The sequence below is a fragment of the Theropithecus gelada genome, chromosome 7a, assembly GCF_003255815.1.
Source record: "Theropithecus gelada isolate Dixy chromosome 7a, Tgel_1.0, whole genome shotgun sequence".
NCBI classification, from domain to species: domain Eukaryota; kingdom Metazoa; phylum Chordata; class Mammalia; order Primates; family Cercopithecidae; genus Theropithecus; species Theropithecus gelada.
In genome coordinates this window covers 29,531,948-29,549,751 of record NC_037674.1, presented here as the reverse complement: position 1 = coordinate 29,549,751, position 17,804 = coordinate 29,531,948, and the positions used below count along the sequence as shown (strand labels likewise).

The 17,804-nt window shown below is 38.1% G+C and overlaps 1 protein-coding gene across 2 annotated transcripts in view; it reads right to left on the bottom strand.

Annotated features, from left to right (window-relative positions):
• Positions 1–17,804, bottom strand: part of UNC13C (unc-13 homolog C) — a 690,142-nt gene that overhangs the window by 388,430 nt on the left and 283,908 nt on the right. For both annotated transcript variants that reach the window (XM_025390112.1, XM_025390110.1), the window contains exons 8-9: positions 1,745–1,972; positions 592–733 (exon numbers count right to left, since the gene is read on the bottom strand). In XM_025390112.1, coding sequence (XP_025245897.1) covers positions 592–733; positions 1,745–1,972 — 370 coding nt within the window. The remainder of the gene's footprint in view (positions 1–591; positions 734–1,744; positions 1,973–17,804) is intronic.

Sequence of the window (17,804 nt, the reverse complement as noted above, 5' to 3'; positions counted from 1 at the left end):
ACTAAATAGTAACTGAAATTCATTTTTTTATGAAGGAGCGGTAAAAAAAAAAAAGAACTTTTGAGAGAAAAATGAGTTCCTGCTATTCAGTGAAAGATATGAGGTTTAAAAATAAATGCTCTCATGGAAAATGCAAGGTTATAAAAGTTATCATCAGCCACCTGAATAGTATAAGCTAGAGTAGATGTGGTTCCACCCCAAGTGATGGGACAGGAAATGCTCTAAGTCCCTTGTCTTTAGTTATGAATCTTCAGAGTCAAGATAGTGTTGAATCAAGATTAGATTTCTGGATATTTTGGGTCATCCCAAGTTATAGATCATGTTGTGTATCGTTTTTTATCTCTTGCAAAGCCACCCCAGTCATGCCATCTTTATTTGAAGTATTATTCTTATTCACTTGCTTCCAAGGATAAAGAATAAATAATAAATATTATGAGAGTACTGAGGGAGTTTATAATATGACTTTTACATTTTTATTACTTTTGGGTAAGAGATTAAAATCTGAGATAATTATTGCATACTTTGCATGCCTCTCTTAAATTCATTCTTAAACAATTTAATATTTGCAAAAGTTTCACATTATATACTCACAAATAAAACTTCTCATCCCATACTGGATTCAAGTTTCCAAAAATGGTTTTTGTTCTTCTTTTGTTCTTTCCAACTTGAACTGTAACATACGGATCACTAGACCCTGTTTTATCTTTTGCCTGTAGACCCTGTGCAGAAACCACTGAAATAAACCGAAAGAAACATTTTAACATACATATTCCTCAGAAATGAAAAATAGTAATAACAAAGACAATTTTTCTGTCATTTGGTTCTTTACGTTTACAGATGCATCCCCGTTGCTTTCATTCTCATGACCAACAGAACTTTAAAAAAAGTTTAATAAAAATAAATACACAACATTAAAATCTGTAATTTTTGCTTTTGTCTCTAAAGCAAAGTAGCTATATACATACACATGCATATACATATTAGCTATATACTCATACACATTACAGCATACATGTGCAGAGAAATGAGGAAGATACACCTACACTTATATGAAAGATTACCTAACATAATTCAAAGGTCTATAATGCAAACTGATCTATTTATGAGTCTGCCGTCAGTATTGATCAACTCTACGTAGTTGAGAAAGTGTCTATATCAACTATGAGAAAGCATCTCATAGTTGAGAAAGCACATTTATTTTGTATTTACTCATCTTTAAATACAAAATGAGTAAGTAAAGAGGCTTGGTAAATGTTAACAGGCTGCACAGTCACTTGCTGTTAACATTACAAGCAACTTCAGAAGTCCAATTTACTAGGTATTGTTAAACTCAAATTGTCCTGACTTGAGGACCAAATGGATGAGGGATGTTGAGCCAGGAGTAAGTAAAATAACATCTATTGTCTCACTGAAAAAGATTAACTGAACATATTATTAGCTACTGTTATAATTTATCACTGGTAGGCAGCAAAAACGCTTATTCCTTGTAAACTGCAGGTGAATATATTGAAAACAGAAACCTTTTCCTATGAAAGAACTTTTGATTAGAACAAGACACAGACTAAAATTATTTCACTTATCTAGTATGTATTTTCAAAATGTGAAGTACCAACCAGTCTGGTTCATATTAACATGATTGAAAAAATAATCATTTATTTTACCTATGATTTTTATTAGCCGTTATTTCTAGGACACATAAAAATCTCAGTTTACAATAAAAATGTTCAAGAAGACTAATTTTTACCTGTAATGGTTATTTTTGCAGACCACTTGGATGTCCCATCCAGTACGCTCTGTTTGGCCGCCTTTGTATACTGCACAAAATCTTCTTTAGAAATCTGAAACATTTCCTGGATTACTTCAAACACTTCCGGCCGGTTTTTCTCCCTGATCTTCATTCTTTCTTTCATTGCTGTAATAATGGTCTGAGTCTTGTCTTCGGCACCATGTTTAGAACTCTTTTCTGCTGCTCCTATGATGGAAAAATCAATGGTGATGTGAACATACATGCCATTACTTTTTGATGGCTAAAGGAGGGAGGAAAAGGAGGAGAGAGTGACAATGAATGAGGGTTTTCATTCTGTGGAGTCAGGTGGCTTTTTAGAAAAATATCAGAATGAACTGCTCTGCTGAGATTCACAACAACTAGTACTCCTTTGTGTTATTGGCAAGTAAATTGACCCCCTATGATTCCCAGGCTTTACTCTTGTATTGCTGAACTAAATTAGGTGTTGTGCAAAAATTTGGTTTGAATTTTCTAAAAAGGAATTCAAAAACAGCAAAAAGAACAGACACAATCAAATATGTTACATACCACATGTATTTCCTCAATGGGTATCCAACACAAAATTGAGAAATAGATAGGATATAAGTGGCAAATATCACTTGGAAGTCAATAATTCAAACACATCACTGTTATTTGATAAACATTAAAATAGAATGTAAGATTTTACTTGGAAAGGAAATGATTGAGCTGTTCAAAACAGATTTGGACACTACTAGGCTAAAAGACCTATAAAGTAACTGATAGAACACCGACTTGAACTCTCTTTCTCTAATATATCCAGAGCTTTTAAATGACTGAATACTCATTTTCCACTAAAAACTTTTTTTTTTATTTCTGGGGCATTGTTTTTCATGACTGGTCTCAACTTTCTGGGCATTTTTGTTTGTAATGACAAATCATTCTATCAGTGAAAGATTTCTAAAATTCCATTCTTGGATCCCTAACCCAAAAGCTCATGTACCAGTGTCTACAGGAACTGCCACTGATAAAATCAAACTTCTTTTTGGTACAGAAGCAACTGAAATATAGTGAAAATAATAGAAAGAGTTGTGTTCATAGCTAGTAACTGCTCTAATTTTCATTGACATGACTGTGAGTTTGCCTAACTAGTATTCTCATTTTATTCTGAACTATTATATTTCTGAGATAGGCATACTAATATCTCATAAATTATTTAGAGATTAAATGGGATAATTTATAGGTAAGCACAATTTCTACGATAAACGATAACATCAGTAATGTTCTTTGAACCTAATTTGTGAATGTTGAGCCCGATTTAAGTATAGAAAGTAAGACAAAAGATGAAAGGTCAACTACTACCTTTACTTATGATAAATTAATACACAATTGGACAGCAATAATTTAATGTAAATGTTCATTTATTTGAAAGTGTAATATCTGTTTCCTAGAGTGGAAATATATATTCATAATAATGAGTGTGAATAGAGGAAGCTAAAAGATATGTATATCCCAATGGTAGAAAGAGCAGGCTACCTATCTTTATCTTTTATTTTAACCTTTGAGGACCTAAACGACATTTAAAAAAAAGGAATAAAAAAAAAATGAATTCCACTAAAGATGATTTAAAAGGACATTGTAAATGGTCTACACTGTTGAAACATGTCCCTGGAATAGCTACAAATTTGCAAATTGCATGAAATTAAGATGTTTTTAATTTATCAATATTGGTTTAGCTACACAGTCCATAATTCTGAAACAGTAAAATTAGCTTAGGCTGCACTAAATAGTTGAAACTATTCGATAGGCATATTTTATTCATGTATTTAATATTCATTAAATGGACAGGACAGTGGTGGCTGGAAAATGTTCCCTACAAGACACAAAGTGGCTCAAAAGTTTAGTCTGTGACAGCCAGGCAAGGAATGTCCAAAAAGTTAGAAATGTCATAAAAATGTTGACTCTCCCCCAAATTTCTAAACAGCTATTCTTATTTTTGCTGTTAATGCTCCCAAAGGCTCTAGGAAGGAGTGCTAAAGTCATGTAGAGTTAAGTATACTTTGGATTAGTTTTCTAAATTGAGGAAGAACCCATCTAACTACCCTGCACAAAATAAATGCGCAAACAATAGCTGCCAAATTCAAAGCTAGAATATAAAGAGATTGTTCATCCAAAGGAATCAGGCTTCTATCCTTAATGACTGCCCCTTGTTATAAAAAAAAATAATAATTAGGAAAGCTTGAGCATTAGCTTTGAAATTTCACTTATTCTTATATATTATTGATGTTATTATAGAATATCTATTCTAATATGTACAGGCAAAAGAGCCATAAACTGAAATAGCCAACTGGTGGACAGCAGGTTAATAGAGACATACGTTTAAGCATTTTCTCTGTTATTTCTAGAAAAAAATATGTAACTTTTAAAAATTTCTACTTTTGGCCAGGCATGGTGCCTCAAGCCTGTAATCCCAGCACTTTGGTAGGCCAAGGCAGGTGGATCATGAGGTCAGGAGATCGAGACCATCCTGGCTAACATGGTGAAACCCTGTCTCTACCAAAAATACAAAATAATTAGCCAGGCGTGGTGGCGGGCACCTGTAGTCCCAAATACTTGGGAGGCTGAGGCAGGAGAATGGTGTGAACCAGTAGGCGGAGGTTGCAGTGATCCGAGATCACACCACTGCACTCCAGTCTGGGCAACAGAGCAAGACTCCGTCTCAAAACAAAACAAAACAAACAAACAAAATTTCTACTTTTGCATTTTTGATCAGAAGAAAATTATTCATCTTAGATTGTTTAGCTCAGAGACAGAGACAAATTCATAATTAATTTTTGTCACTGATGTACAGGTACTTTCCATTGCCCTATTCTTTATCAAACCCACATATCTTATGTTTCTAATGAAACTCTTTATTAAATAGTTACAATTTGCCATGAATTTCCAGCCCTTTGGGTTATTTGTCTTTGGCCTTATTTGCTTATCTAAAAGTCATCAGAGAAAACTTTAAATTAGTTTTTATATGACTCTTTCTTCAAAGTGTGTGGCAGAAGGTCTAGTAGCGTCATTGAAATACAGTAATATGCCAACCAGAGATCAATAATAGATGAGATCAAAAGAGATAATGTAAACCAAAAGCACTTTGTACAGTATAATATCCAAATGAAATGCATCATTGTTACTTTTAAAAATAATTACTTGACAGATAAGACAATATAATCACGGACAACACAACCATAATCCAACCTTAGATGGGCAAACTGGTTCTCTTCTACATAATTTAATGGGACAATTAACTAGAACTCATTTTTCCTTAGTTTTTATCAGACAAAACATCTAAACTTCAGGTGAAATTAACAATTTTACCATCTTTATACGGCAGTTTACAATTTTTGAGCTTTTTTCTGAAGAAGTATCTATAGATAATATCTACAAATAATTATAGAATTTATAGATATAATCTATACATAGAAAAATATTGAAGTTGTTATATATGTAACTTTATATATAAAACATATATAGTTATATATAATATATATTTTGATTATACATAACTATATATAAAATATACATATATAAAGTTATATATAAAAAACTTAAAACTACAGGTGTGTGTACATACATATACCTACATATATAATATATACACATACATATATATGTGTGTGTATATATGCACATATATATATAATAACTTCAGTGTTCTTCCTTCTTCGCAGTTCTTTCCTTTTGCTATTTTTCTCAACAGCTCTTCCAAAACATTTCTACTCTCAAGTCACCTACCTCACCCCCATTACCCTCCATTCTCAGCATATGATCTTATCTCCTCGAGAGGAAATAGAGTTCTTTTAAACTCAACAGTCACATTTTCTCTCCTCTCCTACAGAAACAAAAAAACCCAAATCTGATTTGTAGTATTAGATTTCTGTGACGTAAATATTTCTAACAGCTGATTCCAAGCAAATGCCTCACAAAATTCTTTCATATTTAACAATCACCATTGACATAGCTACCTGCATATATGTCTATTCCTTATGCTACCTCATAAGGCCCAAATTTTATTAAATGTGTATTCCAAGTGTCTAACACACTGTTTGGAAACTAGCATACACTCCATAAATAGAGGAAATACTTCTTGGGGGAGTCTAAGATAAAATGATTGGCATAATTGAGTATTTAATTTGGCTCTGGGTTAATTTAATGTGTTATGAACTTCTTGCAAACTCCTGCCCTAAGGCCACAATTCTGGAAAATAACAGGAATAAACTGAATATAAAATGATAAATATCCTGTTGAATAAATCTTATGAAAAGACAAAATATATGTGGCCCTTGGCTTTGGATTTGGAATTATTAGAAAACAAAGGCTGTATTCCCATCATTAGATAACAGAATTTAGTCAACCTACATGCCACGTGCACTTAGTCAGCATAAAGCAAGAACACGAATGCCAACTACCAATAGAAGAAATATATAAGGAGTTTCACTTTCAAATAAAGTAAAAGTGCACAGTAACTAGTGATGCTTCAGTGACATGGTTTGACTCTGTCCCCACCCAAATCTCATCTTGAATTTTAGCTCCCATAATTCCCAAGTGTTTTGGGAGTGACCTGGTGGGAGATAACTGAATCATGAGGGCGGTTGCCCCATACTGTTCTCATGGTAGTGAATAAGTATCATGAGATCTGATGGTTTCATAAGGGGAAACCCCTTTCATTTAGTTCTCATTCGTTCTCTTGGCCTGATACCATGTAAGACCTGCCTTTTGCCTTCCGCCATGATTGTTAGGCCTCCTCAGCCATGTGGAACTGTGAGTCCAGTAAACCTCTTTTCTTTATAAATTACCCAGTCTTGGGTATGTCTTTATCAGCAGTTTGACAATGCACTAATACACTCGGGTAGAGGAGACAATCTTGAGTGTGAATCCTGATCTGCCACTTATTAACTGGCATGGTTTGAATGTTTGCATCCCATTGAAAGTCATACATTGAAACTTAATCCCCAATGTGATAATGTTAACAGATGAGGCCTTTGGGAAGTGGCTAGGTCATGAAAGCAGAGCCCTCAACAATGAGATTAGTGGCTTTATAGGCTCAAGGGAGCTCACTTGCCCCTTCTACTATGTGAAGATGCAGTGGGAAGTCAGCAGTCTGCAACCTGGAAGATCGCCCTCAACGGGCCCTGACTGTGCTGAAACCCTCATCTTGGGCTTCCCACCTTCAGAACTGTGGGTAATAAATCTATGATGTTTATAAGTCACCCAGTTTATGGTACTTTCTTTTTTTTTTTTTGAGACGGAGTCTCGCTCTGTCGCCCAGGCTGGAGTGCTGTGGCCGGATCTCAGCTCACTGCAAGCTCCGCCTCCCGGGTTCCCGCCATTCTCCTGCCTCAGGCTCCCGAGTAGCTGGGACTACAGGCGCCCGCCACCTCGCCCGGCTAGTTTTTTGTGTTTTTTAGTAGAGACGGGGTTTCACCGTGTTAGCCAGGATGGTCTCGATCTCCTGACCTCGTGATCCGCCCGTCTCGGCCTCCCAAAGTGCTGGGATTACAGGCTTGAGCCACCGCACCCGGCCTATGGTACTTTCTTATGCAATTGAAATAGACTAAGATCCTAACCTTTTAGTCTTGAGCTAGTTCGTTTCTCTCTCTCAGCCTTAGCTTCCTCATCTGAAGAACAGTTGGAAATAGTAGTAGTGTCTCTCTTAACAGTATCAGGACTCAAAGACATAATGCTTATAGCTTTAATAATAGTAATGGAACAAGTGTAGTGATTTCAGAATGCCAAAAAGGTGAAGGTTTAGGCATTTATTAAAGAACTTCAGGCCAGGAGTGGTGGCTTACACCTGTAATCCCAGCACTTTTGGAGGCCAAGGTGGGTGGATCACTTGAGGTCAGGAGTTCATAACCAGCCTGGCAAACATGGTGAAACTCCATCTCTACTAAAAAAATACAAAAAATTAGCCGGGTGTGGTGGTGCATGTCTGTAGTTCCAGTTACTTAGGAAGTTGAGGCAGGAGAATGGCTTGAACCCAGCAGGCGAAGGTTGGCAGTGAGCCGAGATTGTGCCACTGCACTCCAACCTGGGAGACAGAGTGGGACTTTGTCTCAAAATAAAAATAATAATAATAATTTCACATTAGTAAGAAATTTTAGGAGTTTGAGCTTCAAAATCACTTGACCTCTGAAACCACTCCTGGAAAACTCTCACATGGACAGTATCTGCAGTAGGCTGGATGCTCTATATCTATTTGCTAGATGAGGGCCAATGAAGGGCTTAAAGATAAAAGAAATTTGAGTTTAAAAAAAAGCTAGAGAAAAATAACTTATTTATTTATTTATTTTTTGACATCCATAAAGCCTTACCTGCACTTGAAATTGATGGACCCAGAGAAAGTGGGTGGTTAACATCTATGGAAAGCATTCAGAGGGTCTGATATTGAGGCATTTGTGTACTCCTTTCTTTCTCTAGGAGCCTCTCTGACATGGGAAATGGGTCTTTACTGCTTTTTTTCTTTATTTCCCAGCAAAAAGATGTAGGTGGGCCTGCTTTCATTGTCTCTCTGATTTTTGTCCCCATGACATCATGTGGGTGGACATTCAGTTGCCATTCTCTACCCATTTCCTTTAAGATGTCTTATATCCAAGATAATATGAACCCTCCTCTTTTAACATGCCTTCAGTCTTTTCAAGGAACAGAACTGCAACTCCTCCAGTGTTCAAGTTAGCAGCCTCCTTTTTCTTGTAATATCAAAGCCACACACTCCTTATTTTTCACAAACAACAAAGGACTGACATTTAACAGAAGGTAATGGGAGGAGCACAAATCTAACATAACATCATCTCCCATTCGTGTAGGTGAGAGCCTGTAGGTAACTCTGTCACTGACAGTGGGAAAAGAGGAGAAGGTCGCCTACTTCCCAAGGAACTCCACCTTCTCTAAAATGACCAGTGTCAGGGAGTCTGGCATCAAGAGCAAACAAAAAACTGCCAGACTGTCTTTTCTCTTCTGCCGATACCATCCCCACCATATTCAATCATCTCATTTATTGGTAAATGCAAACTTTTAGAACAAATTTGAAAAGAAGCATGTTTTAAAAATAAAAAATCACGAATGCGCTCACATAACAGTAAGTTAAAGCGACTATATCTCATCAGCATTTTCTTGAGGGTTTCCCAGTCATCACAGAGTCAAAAGCTATCTATATTGTTTAGGGGGACAAATCAATTATAATTTAAAATGTGCTCAATTTTCAAAATATTTTTACTAAGCAAGGAAAAAGAGAAGAAACCAAGAGAGTTATGGAAGGAGGAAGATATTTTTCTTTGTATCACATTTAGTTACATAGATTTCTTCACATACTTTTCAAAAAAAATACAAAGCAAAAGAAAATTAAACATCAACATTTTCAAAACAAGATTGATTTTTATTTCTATTTTTTCATAACCCAGACTCTGACTTCTAGGAACTTTGCTAACGCAAGTAGTTCACAGTGTTGTTCAGGGCTGGCCTGGTGCTCACAGCTAGGCTACATCGTTCTTTTCTTGGACATGAACAATTTCAAAGAGCACCAACCTTAGACGTGGTCACCTGCGACAGTGTTAAAGTAAGACAAACAAGGCCGCTTCCTTATTTTTCCTAAGCATAGACAAAACATAGCACTCTGTAAACCACAAAATATCAAACATTCCCTCTCTTAACTAATATGCGTGGCCATTGTTTCTTTAGGATGTATAATTGTCCTCTTTTATCCTCAGGGAATGCATTCCAAGGCCTTCAGGAATACCTGAAACCTCAGATAGTACCCAACTCTATCTTTATTGTATAGTGTTTTCTTGTTATTGTTGTTGTCATTGTTTTATTTTATTTTAATCTGATCACCAAGAAAGCTACTAAGTGACTATGGGGTGAGTAGCATCTATAGGGTGGATACACTGACAAAGGGATGACTTTCCTTCCAAGAAGGATGGCAGATTTAATCACGCTACTAAAAATAGTATGCAACTTAAAACTTATACTTTGTTTCTAGAATTTTCTATTTAATATTTTTGGACCACACTGCAGAGGACTGAAACTGGAAAGTGAAACCACGAATAAGGAGGGACTACTCTAAAGCTGTGGCTTCAGTCAACTCTGCCTTCCTTCTAGATTAGATGTTTACAGACACAAAATCATAGGATTGTCCTCACTTCCACATAACACCCAATCCAGAGTATGGCTCTGTTTTCTAGCACCGTCTTGCCGAGATGCCCTACAGTCACCCTGGTGTGTGTTCTCCCTCACAGTAATAAGTAATAAAACATACTTTTTGAAATTACAGGTGTGCTCCTGGTGGTCTCTAGCTGGAGGTCATTGACAAGTATTATTAACTGTTTTCACAAATGAGGAAAATGACACTCAGGGAAGTTTTAAAAACATTATAGTTGCAATAAGACTGGAAGTCAGATTATTTTTAAGTAGCTCAATACTACGAAAAAACATGCATTGATATCCATTGAGTATGTTATGTAGAATATCTCTACGGCATTATGCAAGGCATATTCGTCCTCTTAGTCTCTCTCCAGCAGCCAACCCCAACACCTGAAAATGCTCCATTATTAGTCTATTCCTTTGGGTTAAGGAACTGATGGTTGCATTCATTTCCCTTTTAGTGTTGTTGAAAATTCAATGCAATAACATGCTGGGATACAGGTGGTAGAGATATGGAAGGGGGTCAGGGAAGTGCTTGAAAGGGAAGGGTGTGGTCCCTGGCTAGGGCTCCACCCCTGGGCCTCTGCCCAGGGACCTAAGTGAGGACAGCATTTTTGTTTTCCTCCCCAAATGTTACATTTCCCACGACAACCCTGGCCTGCCACGCCCCCATCCTGTGCCTATAAAAACCCTAAGGCTCTAGCCAGCAGACACACAGGCAGCTGGATGTGGAGAGGAGCACATCAGTAGAGGAACACACAGGCAGCTGGACATCCAGATAAACACATTGGTAAAAAGAGACACAAGTGGCTGGATGTTGAGAGGACACCAAGGAGAGCACACCGGGTGGAAGAGCACAGGACAGACATTGGCACACCGGCAGGCCATCAACGGACAGAAGGTGGTGGATTTGGGGTAGGGCAGTCAGAGGAGAGCCCAGGCCTCCAAGCCACCTGACTCCAGGGGAAACCCATCTCCCTTCTGGCTCCCCCATCTACTGAGAAGTACTTCCACTCAATAAAACCTTGCACACATTCTCCAAGCCCACGTATGATCCAATTCTTCCAGTACACTAAGAAAAGAACCCTGGGATACAGAAAGCCCTCTGTCCTTGTGATAAGGGAGGGGTCTAATCGAGCTAACACAGGCCACCTACAGGCAGCTAAACTTAAAGAGCATCCTGTAAAGAGCATCCATGCCCACTGGGGCTTCAGCTATAAACATTCACCCCTAGACACTGCCGTGGGGCTCCCAACCCATCTGTGTACTCCCCTAGAGGTCTGAGCAATGGGGCCCATCACACGCCCTGCAAGGAGGACATGGCAACTTTTCCCATTTCAGGAGCATTGAGGATTTATTGATGGTTGGCTGTAGATGGCGGGTCCTGAGGGGTTATCATGGTGGGGAACTCTGGGACCTACAATCCAGGCAGCATAGAACGTCTACAATTCAGGGGTCCCATATGTGCTTTCTCCCATATGAGAAAGTGAGACAGCACTGAAAATAAAATTCAGTAACTTTCCTTTTCTTCCCCCTAGGACTGACTTTGCAAATTTATTTATAAGTTAGCAAAGAACACCAGGCTGAGTTCAGAGACCTGATTTCTAATCCTGCTTACACTATTCACTTGATTCTTTTTGATGAGACACTAAATCTTCTGAACTCAGCCAAAGCGGTAGACTGAGTTTCCCAATCCATTAATCTCGAAGCTTCTTTAATAGCATATGCCTATATGGAAAGATGATACTTAAAGCACAACAGGTTATTTCTAGTTGTAGTTCTTGTTCCTTCATCCATTAGTTTAACAACATTTGTTAAGCAGCTCCTTTGCTTAAATGTGTGTTAAGTAGCAGTGGATAAAAGGAATCCTACTTCTAAGTTTCCTGAGTACTCATTACTTAAACATATATTGTAAAATTGTTATTGAAAGAGTAACATGTCAAAAGTTTCCAAGATACATGTTCACATCTGTTCATCTAAGTTACGTATTAGAAAATGAGGTTGAGTCCAGGAAAAACACCACTTACTTTCTTTGCAGCTCTGAGAACCCAGAATAAAGCTCCTACCCACAATAGATGCTCAACATATACAAATATTTGACTGTCTTAAAATATGATTTTGAAATGTGGTAATAGGGCAACAAAGAAAGGAGAATCAATATCTAATTTGCAAACAAGAATATATTAGTCAGATTTTATTAATGCTATGAATTTATTGATTGCTTATCTTAGGACACATAAGTTCAACATAATGTCAGTGGGAAGCACATAGAACTAAAGAACACATCTCACAAAATGCTTCTTTGCTGAATGTTTGGTGAAATATTTTCTGGCCTCATGCAGGTGCTTGAAATTTCTAGTTAGGAATTAAAAGTAGGTAGAATGTTTATTCAGTGAGACTCTGGGATTCCTTCTTTGGAGATGTGTAAGGAAACTGCCATGATTGTTTGCATTTTTTTCCAATCTCTGTAGCTGTCTCTTTTCTACACTGAAAGGATAATCAAGGAAAATATTTTACATATAATGTCTCTTCTACATATGACTCACTCTGCAGACAACCTTCATCCCAGCCATCACGGCCTTTTTCTAGTGTAAAGCTACCACTGAGGTGCCACACCAAGTTCCTTACGAGTTATGTTAACATAATTCAGGGTCACAACCTGCTCCTCCATTTATTATAATTAAATTATTTCACCACCAAATGCTTTTTCCAAAAAAGAATAAAATGTCTTTTTAGGTGACGAGACGCAAATGAACTAATTAAAGAAAAAGCAGGTGAACTCTGGCTGTTGCCACTGATTTTATTGAAGGAGTATAAATCAGGTCTCTTTTCTCATTTTTCTCCCTGTTTCCATTTGATCTCCTTCTCACCACCCTGTGGCTATCAGTTTGGGGCCAAGAAGCTGGTAAAATCTAGGAACTACCATCGAGTACAATTAGCTAGAGAGGGCGTTAGATGAAGCTCTTTGGGGAATTGACTGGACATTTCCATGCATCTCTGAACCCACAAGGAAGCACTGGAGCAGTGAGTGGGATTTCACCATCACCTGGTCTAATTCCACTTGACTGAAGGCGCACGGGTCACAGACCCAAGACTTCATGGTAAGGAAACACCTAATTTAAATCAATTTGAAGTAACTTTACATATTCTGTCTTTTGCATGGGTCATTGGTCAGACCACATGTAGAGAATTTAATTTCTTTTAGCATGTGTATGCTGATAGACTATAATTATTCAGAAAAGAATTAGCAAAATAAATACAGTACTAGAAACCTATAGAAAACTAGATAATTACTTTTCAGTACTTGAAAAACTGTCATATTTAATAGAATTTATTAAATATTTTCTCCATAAGTAAGATATGGTTTAATGGGTAAAAATTACAAGGAAAGACACCTTGGCTTAAATTTTAATTCATGAACTAGCATTTTGAAATCATGAGTTAAACTGCCTCCTAAGGGTTTAAAGTTTCCCTGGAAATGTTATGAGATTGAATGGCCATTTTATAAAGACAATCAAAGAACTTTCTTACATTTAGAGGGGGCTGAGTTAGCGATACCTTCTATTTAACACTGATTTTCTTAGCTTTTTATTCTTTCCTTTTCTTCAGTGTTGGCATTCATGAAATTATCTCATGTATAGTGTCACCACCGCCATTTTTTTGGGCTTAAAACAATGAATAAGAGAAATTTTTTAAGGTAATGTCACTGATTCTGTAGGGAGAATTTCAAATTTTATTGATAGTTATCATGGAAAGTTATGAAGTTAAGTACACATACCTGTAGGACCTCTTTCTGATCAATATGAGAGTGTGAATTTTAGGGAAAAAGTAAAAATGGATTTAAAAAACCCCCTCCCTGGCACCCAAGATGGCCAAATAGGAACAGCTCCAGCCTCCAGCTCCCAGCGTGAGCGACACAGAAGACAGGTGATTTCTGCATTTTCAACTGAGGTACCAGGTTCATCTCACTGGATGTGTTGGACAGTTGGCGCTGGTCCGCAGGTGCAGCCGGACCAGCAACAGCTGAAGCAAGGCCAGGCATCACCCTACATGGGAAGCACAAGGGGGAAGGGAATTCCTTTTCCTAGCCAAAGGGAATTGAGACACACAACACCTGGAAAATTGGGTAACCCCCACCCTAATACTGCACTTTGCCAAGGGTCTTAGCAAATGGCACACCAGGAGATTATATCCTACACCTGGCCCAGAGGGTCCCATGCCCACAGAGCCTCCCACATTGCTAGCACAGCAGTCTGAGATCTAACTGCAAGGCGGCAGCAAGGCTGGGGAAGCACCCGCCATTGTTGAGGCTTAAGTAAGTAAACAAAGCCTCTGGGAAGCTCGAATTAGGTGGAGTCCACCACAGCTCAAGAAGGCTGGCCTGCCTCTGTAGATTCCTCCTCTGGGGACACGGCATTGCTAAACAAAAAGCAGCAGAAACCTCAGCAGAGGTCAATGCCCCTGTCAGACAGCTTTGAAGAGAGCAGTGGATCTCCCAGCATGGAGGTTGAGATCTGAGAATGGACAGACTGCCTGCTCAAGTGGGTCCCTGACCCCTGAGTAGCCTAACTGGGAGACATCCCCGACTAGGTGCAGACCGACACCTCACACCTCACATGGCAGGGTACACCCCTGAGACGAAGCTTCAAGAGCAAGAATCAGACAGCAACACTTGCTGTTCAGCAATATTCTATCTTCTGCAGCCTCCGCTGCTGATACCCAGACAAACAGGGTCAGGAGTGGACCTCAAGCAAACTCCAACAGACCTACACCTGAGGGTCCTGACTGTGAGAAGGCAAACTAACAAACAGAAAGGACACCCACACCAAAACCCCATCAGTACGTCACCATCATCAAAGACCAAAGGCAGATAAAACCACTAAGATGGGGAAAAAGCAGTGCAGAAAAGCTGGAAATTCAAACAATCAGAGCTCATCTCTCCCTCCAAAGGTACGCAGCTCATCACCAGCAACGGAACAAAGCTGGACGGAGAATGACTTTGACAAGCTGAGAGAAGAAGGCTTCAGTCAATCAAACATCTCAGAGACAAAGAAGGTCATTACATAATGGTAAAGGGAACAATTCAACAAGAAGAGCTAACTATCCTAAATATATATGCACCCAATACAGGAGCACCCAGATTCATAAAGCAAGTCCTTAGAGACTTACAAAGAGACTTAGACTCCCAAGCAATAATAATGGGAGACTTTAACACCCCACTGTCAACATTAGACAGATCAATGAGACAGAAAGTTAACAAGGATATCCAGGAACTGAGCTCAACTCTGCACCAAGCGAATCTAATAGACATCTACAGAACTCTCCACCCCAAATCAACAGAATATAGATTCTTCTCAGCACCACATCGCACTTATTCCAAAATTGACCACATAGTTGAAAGTAAAGCACTCCTCAGCAAATGTAAAAGAACAGAAATTATAACAAACTGTCTCTCAGACCACAGTGCAATCAAACTAGAACTCAGGACTAAGAAACTCAATCAAAACTGCTCAACTACATGGAAACTGAACAACCTGCTCCTGAATGACTGCTGGGTACATAATGAAATGACCACATAGTTGGAAGTAAAGCACTCCTCAGCAAATGTAAAAAAAAGAAATTATAACAAACTGTCTCTTAGACCACAGTGCAATCAAACTAGAACTCAGGACTAAGAAACTCAATCAAAACCACTCAACTACATGGAAACTGAACAACTTGCTCCTGAATGACTACTGGGTACATAACAAAATGAAGGCACAAATAAAGATGTTCTTTGAAACCAATGAGAACAAAGATACAACATACCAGAATCTCTGGGACACATTTAAAGCAGTGTGTAGAAGGAAATTTATAGCACTAAATGCCCACAAGAGAAAGCAGGAAAGATCTAAAATTGACAACCTAACATCACAATTAAAAGAACTAGAGAAGCAAGAGCAAACACATTCAAAAGCTAGCAGAAGGCAAGAAATAACTAAGATCAGAGCAGAACTGAAGGAGATAGAGACACAAAAAACCCTCCACAAAATCAATGAATCCAGGAGCTGGTTTTTTGAAGAGATCAACAAAATTGACAGACAGCTAGCAAGACTAATAAAGAAGAAAAGAGAGAAGAATCAAATAGACACAATAAAAAATGATAAAGGGGATATCACCACCGACCCCACAGAAATACAAACTACCATCAGAGAATACTATAAACACCTCTATGCAAATAAACTGGAAAATCTAGAAGAAATGGATAATTTCCTGGACACTTACACTCTCCCAAGACTAAACCAGGAAGAAGCTGACTCCCTGAATAGACCAATAGCAGGCTCTGAAATTGGGGCAATAATTAATAGCCTACCAACCAAAAAAAGTCCAGGACCAGACGGATTCACAGCTGAATTCTGCCAGAGGCACAAGGAGGAGTTCGTACCATTCCTTCTGAAACTATTTCAATCAATAGAAAGAGGGAATCCCCCCTAACTCATTTTACGAGGCCAACATCATCCTGATACCAAAGCCTGACAGAGACACAACAAAAAAGGGGAATTTTAGACCAATATCCCTGATGAACATCGATGCAAAAATCCTGAATAAAATACTGGCAAACCGAATCAAGCACATCAAAAAGCTTATCCACCATGATTAAGTGGGTTTCATCCCTGGGATGCAAGGCTGGTTCAACATATGCAAATCAATAAACATAATCCAGCATATAAACAGAATCAAAGACAAAAACCACATGATTATCTCAATAGATGCAGAAAAGGCCTTTGACAAAATTCAACAGTCCTTCATGTTAAAAACTCTCAATAAATTCGGTATTGATGGAACGTATCACAAAATAATAAGAGCTATTTATGACAGACCCACAGCCAATATCATACTGAATGGGCAGAAACTGGAAGCATTCCCTTTGAAAACTGGCACAAGACAGGGATGCCCTCTCTCACCACTCCTATTCAACATAGTGTTGGAAGTTCTGGTTAGGGCAATCAGGCAAGAGAAAGAAATCAAGGGTATTCAGTTAGGAAAAGAAGAAGTCAAATTGTCCCTCTTTGCAGATGACATGATTGATTGTATATTTAGAAAACCCCATCATCTCAGCCCAAAATCTCCTTAAGCTGATAAGTAACTTCAGCAAAGTCTCAGGATACAAAATCAATGTGCAAAAATCACAAGCATTCTTATACACCAGTAACAAACAAACAGAGAGCCAAATCATGACTGAACTCCCGTTCACAATAGCTTCAAATAGAATAAAATACCTAGGAATCCAATTTACAAGGGATGTGAAGGACCTCTTCAAGGAGAACTACAGATTACTGCTCAGTGAAGTAAAAGAGGACACAAACAAATGGAAGAACATACCATGCTCATGGATAGGAAGAATCAATATTGTGAAAATGGCCATACTGCCAAAGGTAATTTATAGATTCAATGCCATCCCCATTAAGCTACTAATGACTTTCTTCACAGAATTGGAAAAAACTGCTTTAAAGTTCATATGGAACCAAAAAAGAGCCTGCATTGCCAAGACAATCCTAAGCCAAAAGAACAAAGCAGGAGGCATCACACTACCTGAGTTCAAACTATACTACAAGGCTACAGTAACCAAAACAGCATGGTACTGATACCAAAACAGAGATATAGACCAATGGAACAGAACAGAGCCCTCAGAAATAATACCACACATCTACAACCATCTGATCTTTGACAAACCTGAGAAAAACAAGAAATGGGGAAAGGATTCTCTATTTAATTAATGGTGCTGGGAAAATTGGCTAGCCACAAGTAGAAAGCTAAAACTGGATCATTTCCTTACTCCTTATACAAAAATTAATTCAAGATGGATTAGAGACTTAAATGTTAGACCTAAAAC